The sequence below is a fragment of the Myotis davidii genome, unplaced genomic scaffold (genome assembly GCF_000327345.1).
Source record: "Myotis davidii unplaced genomic scaffold, ASM32734v1 scaffold187, whole genome shotgun sequence".
NCBI classification, from domain to species: Eukaryota; Metazoa; Chordata; class Mammalia; order Chiroptera; family Vespertilionidae; genus Myotis; species Myotis davidii.
The window spans coordinates 5,314,780-5,327,217 of NW_006383018.1; the positions used below are offsets into that span (position 1 = coordinate 5,314,780).

General features: G+C 38.4%; 1 protein-coding gene across 12 annotated transcripts in view; it reads right to left on the reverse strand.

The window, feature by feature from the left end:
- Positions 1-12,438, reverse strand: part of SGCE (sarcoglycan epsilon) — a 75,426-nt gene that overhangs the window by 57,023 nt on the left and 5,965 nt on the right. For 7 of the 12 annotated variants that reach the window (XM_015558307.1, XM_006779220.2, XM_015558305.1 and 4 more), the window contains exon 2: positions 2,582-2,689. The exons of the other annotated variants lie outside the window; for them this stretch is intronic. In XM_015558307.1, coding sequence (XP_015413793.1) covers positions 2,582-2,689 — 108 coding nt within the window. The remainder of the gene's footprint in view (positions 1-2,581; positions 2,690-12,438) is intronic. 12 annotated transcript variants of the gene reach the window in all.

Genomic DNA, 12,438 nt, shown 5'->3' on the forward strand with positions numbered 1-12,438 from the left:
AAGACTAACCCATTTTAGAACATGAGTTGCCCTAAGTAAGAAAGTAGAATTTGAAAATGTTTATCTGTGAAGCATATAAATGAGTAATGCAAAGGCTTATTTCTTTTTATTTAAATTGTTCCAGGGGTAAATTTTAAGTTCCTCTACCCTCACCCCAGGAAAAAGAAAAAAGAAACCATATTTAGAGTGTTCATTCTGGATTTTGCAACCACTTCATGTGTATCAAGGTAGAATGATGCCAAAAATATTGGTTTGAGACATTTAAATTCCTCAAAATCCAATTTACTGATAAGGCACCACCCATTGCCAAAATTAAGAATTGGAACACTTTTTAAAAAGAAAGTTATACAAAAAATATAATTGCTAAGCTTATTTCCCTATTTAAATTCTCTTATAATCTTTTGTGCTCTCTTGAAATTGTAAAAAACATTTCACAGAACATTTGATAGATCTGAGATACCATTTAAAATACCCTTGCTATATAAGATACTACAAACAATTCTGTTCACATGGTTGATGAACCTTATTATTCTCTGTATAAGATATTTGATCATCAGAACCACAATAATAAAATTTAAATTGGACAAAGAGACCAGAAAGGGAGAAGATGCTAAAGGATAAGTTCAAGAGAAACTGAAGAAATAAACATAATGTGGTAACCTGAACTGGTTACCTCAACAGGTTCAAGATGTATTGCTCATTTCTATTTTGAAAAGTACAGTTCTCTTTCAAGTCCCAAGGAGAAAATCAGTTTGAGGTCAAATGGCAGCATAAAGTTTGAAAGAGGAAGAGATAATACCTCTATTAAAGGTCTTGGAATCGTTTATTTCCCCAAGAACAGCACCATAGTAGACAACTCAACTGGGTTTAACAGCTGGTTCGAGAGTACCCTTTTGGCAAATGAAATAGGAAATGAAGGGACATGCTCAAAGAGGACAGAAATTTTAGGGATCAAAATTAAAGAGAAGGAACTGAAGAAAAAGGAAATAACTGCAATTTAGGACAAAATAGTGTCAAGTCCAGGGGAAGAGTCTTTGGGAATCTTACATGGGTCACCAGAATCAGGCCAGTCCCAAGTCTTTGGGAAATGACAGAGGAGAGGAGCACCTTGCAGATGGCAACACTGAGGGCCATCTGATGAGCAGGACTAGAAAATTATAAAACAGGAGTGGATGTGCCAGAGAAGCTGAGGGCCCTCAGCTTGATTAAGGAACCAGCCAGGTAAGGGTAGTCAGGGTTGATTTCCTTAAAGAAGCCAGGGAGAATTCCATGAGAATACCTAAGGAGGGTCTGGGGAACGGACTATGACACGATGGGCTTAGATCCTGGAACAAGTATATCGAGTAGTTTTCTAAAACAAATTTTTGTGATCTTTTCATGGAAAGTTCTTATAATAAAACTATATTTTCTTATCGATATTAGCAATGGAAATTACTTAAAAATGCAAAAAAAAATATGTTTGTTGGTTTGTTTCAAAGAAGCAGGGTAGGAGAACAATGGGGTCTTTTGTCTTACTCTGAAATAAATCTTGGAATAGAAGATTCCAGCTGTGGAATAATTTGGTGCTAGCAGGAGAAAAGTTAGTGACCTCCAACTTGAAGGATGTATGAATAAAATGAGGTAAGCCAGGAATCGCTCCTACAAGGTACTCTGGTTTTATTTAGTAGTAAGGCCATTTGAGTGCATAAAATTGCTATTCTTTTAAAAATATTTTAAAATTGTTATTTTTATAGACACTTAAGTTGCCCCAAAGTTATGAAAACCAGGCTACTATTCTACTAATGTTCATGACCACATATAGTCAAAATTGTGTGTATGTGTGTGTATGTGTGGTGGTAGTGGTGAGGAATGAGGTGTAAGAGGGATCAGAAAGGTAAATAATCAAGAAATACAATATTAACTGAAAACTTATAATACTTGATATTTTGAAAACCACTAATATTTGGTTATTAATATTTTTCTCCATGATGAAATGCAGTATTTCAAAGGTCTTGGCATATTGCTAATGGACACACTTATCCATATAAAAGAAAAAATGAGAAGAAACAATAAATCATTCAAGGGTCAGGTCATCTTTCAAAACAAAACAATTGGCATCAAATTATTTAATTGCAAAACATATCAATATGGTTTTGCACAAAAATCATTCAAAAAATCATCCACAATTAGCCAAAACATTTTATGACTATTTTTCTAAGGTTATATAAATACTGTCTTAAAGTGATTTATGTTAAATATACTTCTTAATGTTTTTCAATGTTAATTGTTATAATAACCACACTGGGACAATTTTTATAAGTGGCAAGCCAGTGACTGGATAAGGGGCAACAATAGGTTAAAAACATAATTATTTTTAGTTTTTTTAAAAAAGTATAACTATTGCAAAGGAAAAACACTTGGGAAATAATGGATTAAGAACACAGAGAATCAGAAGTTTTAGAAGATTAGGAAAACAAATTTTAACTTTTTTTCAGATTGACTTAAAAAAAATCCACACATGACTAAAACGAGGAGAAGGGGTATTGGAAGCAGACATTTAACTGACTCCCCAAAGGGATTCAGATTTACAACCTAAACTCACCATGTTTCTTCCCAGCAGCCATTTTTCTGCTGATAATAAAATTGTTGGCCTGTTTGGTCTTCCAGTTAACTGTTCCACTTATGCCATCAGCAGAGCTTAATAAAAAAGCTTTTCAGATAAAACAAATGCACAAAAAATGAAATTAATGTTAAATTAAAATGACTCTCATAGATTACCTACTATTCATTGGGATCAGAGTCCTTCCAGCCCAGCCAGTTGTTTAATTCCATTTAATGCACATTTGTTGCAAGTCAATGCAAGGAATATATGGTAGTAGCAGGTAAATAAGAGACAGTTCCTGCCCACCAGGGAGCTTACAATCTATAGGGATGTATAATTCATGTATAGAAATATGTACATAACATGTAATATAGTATATATATATATATGTATATGTATGTGTGTATATATATATATATGTATCTCACACATCAATACACAATGGTAGAAAGCATAAGTGCTCCCAAAACACTGAGGGGGAAGCAAGTATCTCTGGGAGGAATGTCGAGATAAGTTTAAAGTGTCTTCTAGCCCAGCCGGTGTGACTCAGTGGTTGAGCAGCAACCCATGAACCAGGAGGTCACAGTTCCATTCCATGTCAGGGCACATGCCCAGGTTGCCACCTCCATCCCCAGTAGGGGGCTTTGGATTTTTATCCAGAATGACACAGTGATATATTAGGAACCCCACCCCCCCCCAAAAAAGGTGGTTTCAGGATAAAGAAAATAAATTTAATTTGTAATGTTAAACTTGGGGTACCAGTTAAATATCCTGGGGAAACCATAAGAGGAAGATTGAAATACTAGTAGAACTCTGGTTCATACGAGAATTTAATGGGGATTCAGATGCAGATTTGAGGTTCATCACCTGAGAAGTGATTGTTGAAGCCAAAGCCCCAGCAATTCCTTCAAGAGATCACGCTCCCAGGTAATACGCATTGGGCTCTCAGGTACAAAGTGATTGGAGAAGATAGACATTCATGCTCTTGTCCCATCTGTCTATTTTCCATCATACAAACTACTACTCTTACTGCTTACTTTCCCATTTTTCATCCTTACCTTTCAGACTTAATATTTGGGCACCATTTCCTAACCACAACATTGGATCTCCCTTCTGGCATCTCTGATATGTTTCCTCCGGATTCAGCCTAAGAGTCCCTCAGGGTGTCCCCCATAGTTTTGTCCTAGCTCCTGGAGCTAAAATCCAGCAAAAAGGAATACACATAAGTGGGAGGAACAGCAAAAGCAGAAGAACATGTTAATAAATACATTTACCAAGCAAATACAGAGAACGATTCAAAAAAGAAATAAGAGACAGGCAGTCACAGAGGTTGGACAACTGAGGCTGAAGTGTCATGTATGTCCATGGAAGAGCTGTCAAGAAGAAAACTGTGATCCGCATCCTCAAATACTGCAAAAGGTCAGAGGATGAGAGCTTAGAAAAGACTGTTAGATGTGGGAAATAGGAAGTTATTAGTGACTCCGTTAAAATGGAGTTCCAATAAAGTGGTAAGCATAGAAGCCAGACTGCAAAAGGTCAAGATGTAGAGGCAGCAAATAAAGTTAATCTTTCAAGAATTGGCCGGAATAGAGAAGCAAAGAGATAAAATGACATGGTAGATTGAAGCGCAGCAAGGTGGAGAGAAGGATTGGTTATTTTCATGTGGGGAAACAGATTTTGTGCGTAAGCAGGGGAAAAGACAGAAAGAGAGGATAAAGAAAAGGAACGTAACTGAAGAGAAACAATCTAAGAGACACTGGAATAGGTGGGACTAAGCATATACACAAATAAAATACCCTTCATGAATCAAACAGTAAGGATGAGTGGAGACAGAAACATTTGCTGGGATAGAGGAAACTTAATGTTGAATCAGAGACGAAACATACATTTCCTTTTCAAACTGAGCTTCAAGTAAAATTCTGAACTTACACTAAATTATGAGAAATACCAAGTTACCTTCCAAAATGAAAAAGAAAATGCAATTCAAAACCTAAGCTGTTAAAAACAAACAAGCAAACAAAACCTCAGCTGACCATTTCAGCGATACCTGGGAGTAGAAATCAAAGGCCGTAGCACCCCAAGCAGATAAACGACTTGCTTAGTATTCAATTTTTAAAATATGTAAACCTAAGTGTGCCAATTTTACATCTACTAAAAGGTCAGTCTTATGGTTCATTCGGCTAATAAGTGGTTGATTCACTTCATAACTGAAATTATGTCCTTTTAAACCTTCATAAAAATACAGCAGTTATTTCCTAAATAATTTATGCTAAATTAGGGTCATAAATGTTCAAAGACCCTTGTGGCAAAATATATTACTCCCCAGGGTTATGCTGGTTACATAAGAATTACCTGGGCAGTTCTCTAAAAATACAAATTCGAACATACCCCCAAAAACACATAATAAAAAAACATTTAAACACACATAGTTATGACTGCGCCATGGAAAGTCTAGGTAGGCGGTTTACACAATTTCATCAGGTGATTCTCACATTGGAAATCTGTACTCTAGAAGACCAAGAGAAGACCTACAGATCCCAAGGGTTATATATGATATTCAACTGAGTCACGTCATATCCACCAAATGTAGGGCCTGACCTTAGAACTGAAAACCTCACCCACTCCTAACTCCAACTGGCCCACAGAGGCAGCCAATGTACAAGACTGTGTAAGTCACTGGTAGGCAGTGGGAAGTCCCAACCTAGAAAAACAGGAGGCAGCTGGCCAAATCCTCCTCTACAACTTTCCAAAGAACAATGACAAGCAGCACTTCGATTTAAACCTATCACATCAACCTGGTCCTGAGCAAGGTGCTTTCATGCTTACTGTCTAATCTAATCCTTACATTACCAACCCAATCTATTAACATGTCTGAAGATTACAGAGGCGTGATCTCAAAGGAGAACGCGGTAAATCCTGCAGGCAAGCAGGATTCTTTAGCATTCTCCACTTTTCCATGGATGTAGGGAGTTACCACAAAGAAACAATAGTTTGAGTGTCTAGACAGCACCCCTTTTGTTCCTTCCTTTATTCTAGCCCAGTGGTTCTCAGACTATGCTGTGCATAAAAATTACGCTTCAGAGTGATATACACTAACCTGCACATATTGTAGTTTAAGGGCGATTTAAAGAAATTACTAGAATAACTCTATAGGATGTTTTGTTTTGCACCCTGGCTTTTAGAGCCTGACTAAGCCAGGACATGATTGAACGCTACTCCGGGTCCCTGCCAGGTGAAGCTATCATTGCTTGTACTCTCCAGGTCCTACGTAAGGGCGGTCCAGTCGCCTTTTACAGGATTGAAAATACAAACCTGATTGGGGCCTCAACTGTTATCAAACAGAGGCAGGGTAAATAGTTTAAACACATCTCACAGATACTGCTCTATTTGAAGGCCAGCACTGCTTTGAGCGTATTCATTTTTTTAAAGTTCATATTGATTCATCTAAATTTCTACTTTAACCACAGAAGGCCACAGCCCAATAAATCTCAATAAAAAGACAACTTTTTGTGGCTCTACTCACAAGACAATGTCACAAAAGGCAAGACAGATTGCCACAAATGGGATGTGTACTTAAATATTCAAGACTCACAGCTTGAGGGAAAAATCTCAATAACATGAAAATAACCATTTGTTTTTAATGGTGTGGATCCACTTGACTAACTTCTTGTATAAAAAAGTTACTGCAATCTGCACATTGACAAATGCAGAATACTCACTGTAAAAGGCTAGTACTTTAAAATTTGATTTTCATTAGAAAAGGCCCAACATTTTTTTTTCTATGAGCACAAATTTCCTTACTTAGGATGGGAAAATGTGACTTAATTTTTTAAATATTCCACATATAACTTTCAAGATTAATTCTAATGAGAGAGGGGGAAAAAGCCAGCGCATACAGATTGGTGGACTCTTTTCAAAGATAATTGACCATCCTCAGAAATATTGAAAGGAACTCCACTGTGCTGACGAGTTCAGGATAATATATGCTATAATTGTACCTGGATGTGTTTTTGCTCTAATTCAGAAAGACAAAAGCAAAGAATTACATGCATACTGCACTTACACAGCCCCGACCAAAAAGACATTCACAAAATTAGCTAGCATATCAAGTTATACAATTTATTCAATTCCTCAGTGCTCCCTCTGAAAAATCATCAGAGTCAGAATGAATCCAAAGGTGACTGGCATACCCTTATATTCCCTAGAAACCATACTACTTAAAGTTTGTCTTAAAATTCCATGATTCATGCGAGTCTTGTAGCAGCACGACTACATTTCATCTGGCCTGGAGCAAGCACTCTCTCAAGAGAGAGGAATCTTTCCCAAACGTGAATAATTTGCTGATGGGGGTGGGGAGCGGGGGGAGGAGTTGGCTACTTAATAAAAGCAATTGAAGAGTGAATAGTGACTGATTGCTGATGAGCTAATCAGAATGCCAAGAGATAGAAATAATAAAGAATAACTTACTCCAACATCACTGTCCAAGTAAACAGCAGGATATGCCAAGTGAAATTTAATCTGATGAACACATTCACCTTACAACCAAGGTGAGGCCACTGTTTCATCTCTATTCATATTTTACTGGAAGGGGTCACAGACTTTGTTTTCATGAATTGGATGTATAGCTTACATCCCCTACATTGCTTCCCTTCTCTCAGCGTTCCCTATGTCATCGTGCTGCACCCTTACTCTCTACATTTTCTCATTTCCTTTATGCAACTGTCCATACTACTTTTTAAATGGTCTCATATTGTTCTTACATTTTTCTCTCCCACAAAATGTTAGCTGACATTATTATTAGCTACCATGTTTTGAATGCTAAATGTGAGGCAGTCCCTTAAGGGACCTATACATATTAACTAATGTAATCCTTAGGTTAACGGCTTTGTGAAGTACTTATTAGTTCCATTTTGCAATGATAAGAAATCTTAGGAAATTATGCAGCTTATCCAGGGTCATACCTTTCATGAGTGGCAGAGTTGGATTTTGAACCCATTTCTCGACTGACTCCAAAGGTCGTATCATCTACTTATTCATCAATACAACGCGCCCCCCCCCCCACCACCACCCAGGTTAAATGCAAAAGCAAGTTAAAACTACATATTTTAATGTAATTTGAGATATGACTATTATTATTATTATTATTAGCAAGTCATCTTCAATTTATTTTTCTTTCCAGAAAAAACAAAGGCTTTACCTGACTGCTGGATTAGAAATAGCTAGCAAGGAGGCAATGGCCATGGAAATTAATCCCATGTTACACACACACACACACACACACACCTCTTTAAGAGACGGTTAAAATGTTATTAGGAACCTATGGAGAAAAAGGTATTTGCTGATTAGAACTATCCACCCCAGCTCTGAAGGGAGTGAGGAAAAGATGCCCCTCAGAGAAGCGCAATAGCAAGAACGCCAGAGGAAGAAGCCTGCAAACTTTGTTAAAACAGAAGAGCGTGGCAAGGCATGACATAAGCAATTATTTAATAAAGTTAAAAGTTATTAGATGTTTAATTGTAGCACAGGCTAGGTAAGACATTAAGCTTCAGAGTGAAATAAGATTGGAGTACAGAAAAGTAGTGTTTAATATCAGAGTCTCTGGAGACAGAGAGCCTGGATTCAATCCCAATTTTTGTCCATTGGCCAAGTTATTCCATTTTTTCATCTGGTAGGAAGCTGGGGTACAGTGCCCCCTTCAAAGAGGTGTTGTGAGAATTAAATGAGATAATGCATTTAAAACCCTCAGAAGAATGCGTAGCACATAACTCAAAAACTGAGTTATTATTACCTTTAATCTTCAACTAATATTAAGAACATTTTAGATTTCTTTATGTGATTTAAAAAAATAGATGTTCAAATAAAAAATCTTATTGTTACTATAGCTGGTATTATAAAATATAACACTCTTTTTTGTTCTCATGGACATAAGGCACATGAAAAATGATTCTGTTTCTAAGGCAGCCTGGAATAAATGCTCCAAGCATTTACCTTCGCTCAGAGCAAAGCAACAGCCCATGGGCTCCAACCCTCCCAAACTCCACATGGCCTCTTGCAAGGCTCAGAAGATGGCATTTTAGCAAGTCTTAATTCAGCGCTGGCCAAGGTGTACCTGTTGAGAGCCGCAGTTTAACCCTTCTGAGGAAAGCCAGCTGCAATAAGAAGCGAGTTACATTCTGATATTCGTCCCCTCTGACTCTCATAAACTCAGGTTTATTCTGAGAAAATAATGCAACAAATCAAAACTGTATGAGCACAAGATTGAACTTCGCTTTACACATGAAAATTGAAAGGGGGGAATCAGTCAATAAAAGAAGTGCTGGCTTAATAGAAGAGGTAATGGCAAGGGAAGGGTTATCCACTTCTTGGTAGTTTTACGCTTTTGCTCATATAGCCTGACTCCGACCCAACCAAGGCATATACAGTATTATTGGGTTTCCACTGCCCGGAAATAGAACTATCTGTATTTTTATCTCAGAAACATTAGATGAGTAAGGGGCGCACCAGTGGGACCCATAACGAAAGGGATACACAGTATATGCGGTCATTATATGAACCATTATTATCTAATATCCCTCTGCAAAATGTTGGACTGTTTTGAAATGAATAACATTAGTGAAAGGCAGACTACAAAGCAGTATCTTAGACTATCTAATAGTGCAGTCTAGTGGAAGGTTAAAAGGTAAAGTGTAAGAGCTACTGGGTTAGGGAAGTAAAACTGTAGGGGGAAAATCTCTTCAAAATAAAATATAATCATGCTTACAAGGTTTTCCAATTAAGAAAACTCTGAAAGAAAAGCACTCTCATCTTAGCTATTTACTTGAAACTGTCATTAATTTTCTTTTTTTTATAAAAGCCATACATTCTCATTGTAATTCATTCATTTCAAATAGTACAACCAGGGGGTGGGGATATAAAATATGAAATTTCCCTTCCATGTATCTATCGCCATCCCTCCAATGTCACTCACTCTTAATAGTCCTTGCACCGTTCCATATTCTGTGTAAACATGTTTGCATACATATACATGTAAACACGTGTACTCTTTTTTACATTATGTGAACCCACTTTTTCACTTAGCCTATCTCTCGAACATGTTTGCATGATATTACACTGTAAGGTTGCATAACTTTATGTTGCGTGGCTCAATCGTATTTTTTTAACCAGCACCTCAAATTCAGCCTCTCCAACGAGGACTCCTGATCGTTTCCTTACAGTCTGGTCCTCTGGCAATCCTCATCCTCACAAATAGGAACAGAAATCTAGAAATCAGCCTTGACATCTCTTCCTGCCCAAATTCAATCCATGACCCACTCCCGTTGCTATTTACTCTTCAAAATATCCCTCCTATCTTCATCACCCCCTCACCCCGGAGCCCAGGAGGTCAGCACTTGTAGCCCGGATTGCGAAAAGTAGCCTTGGAGCTGATCTGCTGAAATCTACTCTGACCCTTTCAACCCTCCCTGCACAAAGCAGCCGAAGCACTCTTTTTGAAATGTGCATCTGATCACGTCCTGTTCCAGCCCTCCAAATATTTTCTATAGGTTTTAGGGGGAAGAGGTTACACTCTTTGAAGTAGTCTAACGGGTTCTGCAAAGTTTGCTCCCTCACCTCCTCTCGCCCCTCCTTTCCCTCTTGCTCCCCTTGCCCTCCGGCTCCAACCTCACTGGACTTCGTCCAGCACCTTCTATTTGCCACGCCAACTTGCCCCCGGGGCCTACAGCGCCCTTTCTTTTATGTCAAATATACCTTTTCTCTTCACCTCAAAAACATTTACTCATCCTTGAGCTCTGAGTGCTTCCTCAGAGAAGCCTTCTTTAATTCCCCTGTCTGTCTAAATCCACGACTTAAAAATCCTAGTAGTGTTTGCAGCATGTACCACAGGTCTAAGGGCACATTTATATGGGTGATTATTTAATTAATCTTTGTCAACCCCAACAGCGTAAAAGTTCCATAATGGCTGGGAACGCGTATTCCCTGGGAACTCACCCGGGGTCGCAAAACCAGTCGACATCAAACACATAAATGAATAAAAGGACGATCACTTAGTAAAGATGACCACTATTTTTCTAGTTTTTTCATTATTACTATCAATGCTACAATAAACATCCTTATACTTTTATCTTTGAGCACGTTCACAAATATATCTATGAGCTAAACACTCAGAAGTAAACCGGCCAGAAAAAAATAACATACGTTTGGAATTTTGATGAGCACATGTAGCAACCTGCCCTGTTTCCACTTCTGCAGTACTGGTCTGTGATGAGAATCCACTCTATTAACTACAGAAAATGAAAGATGCTAAAGATGCTACTATAATGATAAACTATTTCATAGCGGAGAAAAGCCGATGTCATTTTACCGCTAAGTGAAAAACACCAATTTCTTGAGGGAAAAAAACAAAAAACAAAACAAAACAGCCTTGGGTTATTTTTTTTCTTTTCTTCCCCATTCCGAGGTAAAAGAGCAACTTCACTTTTATTGCCTAGTACTGAAGACATGGGGAACTAAAATTTAGCTACTATAGGAAAATTAACTGTGATCTTTTCTTTCAAATTCGCAGTGAACCCCAAATCTCCATAATAATCAAAGGGGTGACCAGATGAATGAGTGTAAAGCTAAAGAATGGGAAAGAATGTATACCAGCGCTGCCTAACTCCTAAACATTTTTGAAATGAGCGGCTTCGTTTGTCAGAAGAGAAAAAGTCTGCCTTCTATGTCACAACAGATGCCGTGGCGATTCCCGGGGTACAGAATGCCGAAGATCTATTCTAAAAGTCTGATTAGTCCGAGGCAATTAAGCAGAAAGTGAGACATACTAAAGAATAGTGCTTTTTTAAGTAGCAAAACACACTGAAACCTCTATTGCATCAATACTGCAGAAAAATCCTTAGATGAAGATACAAAAAAATTCTACCAAAGTGACTCAAGACAAGAACACTTGATCTTTTTACTAACAGATTGGTTTTTTTGAGAATACAGCATTCATAATCATGCCAGCAACTCATGTTTTGAGGCTTCCTATTTATTTCTGAAATAAGTTCTCTAAATTGCAGAATTTAAACATTGGGGCTCATACACTTCCCAAACCCAAGAGCAGGAGCAAACGGTGCATTCAAGGACCATCGCCAGCAGCCGCCTGCGGGGCAGGTGAGCCAGCGGTGCCAAGCCAGTAGCTCATCTTTGAGCCTTTCTCTCCCGGAAATAGGAGCTCAGCTCAGGACCGCCTGTGGCATCTTCCACAACCAGGAAGCCAGCCATCAGAAGTGGCCCTGTGCACTGTCGCAGTCCCACAAAAAGTACACGGCTCTTTTATAAAAGATAAAATAAGGAGAGACTTGTTCAACATGAAAAAGACACTTCACCCAGTGGCTGCGTTTCTGACCTAACAATTTGGGTAAAGGATGAAAGTTCTGGGTGTGGAGGGAAGAGGGAGGAGTAGAAAAGACAGGGAAAAGCGAGTTAAGTGAGATAACTGAAGAATGTTCTTGCTTCACATATCTCACTGGCGGTCCCTTTAGTTTTCAGGGCTCTGGTGCCTCAAAATTGTTTCTGTGGGGCCAGATGCTTTACAGGTTATCGCTCCTCAGAAGTGGAGTCCTGTGTGCATACCCCTCACATTTTCAAAGTTAGATATGGTAATCAAGACAAACGATCAATAGGCAGATGGACAGAAGAGCCTGCCCCAAGATATGTTTGAGACACTAAGAATGTACCCCTGAGGCACTCAGAAACCAGGCTAAACTGAAAGAGAGAGAAGTTCAAAGAGCACAGTGCCAGAAACTACTTTTGATGGAAAGGTTTTGTTTTCTACTGAAAATAAAGCAAACATGTTAAGTATTGCAAGGGGGGGGGGGGGG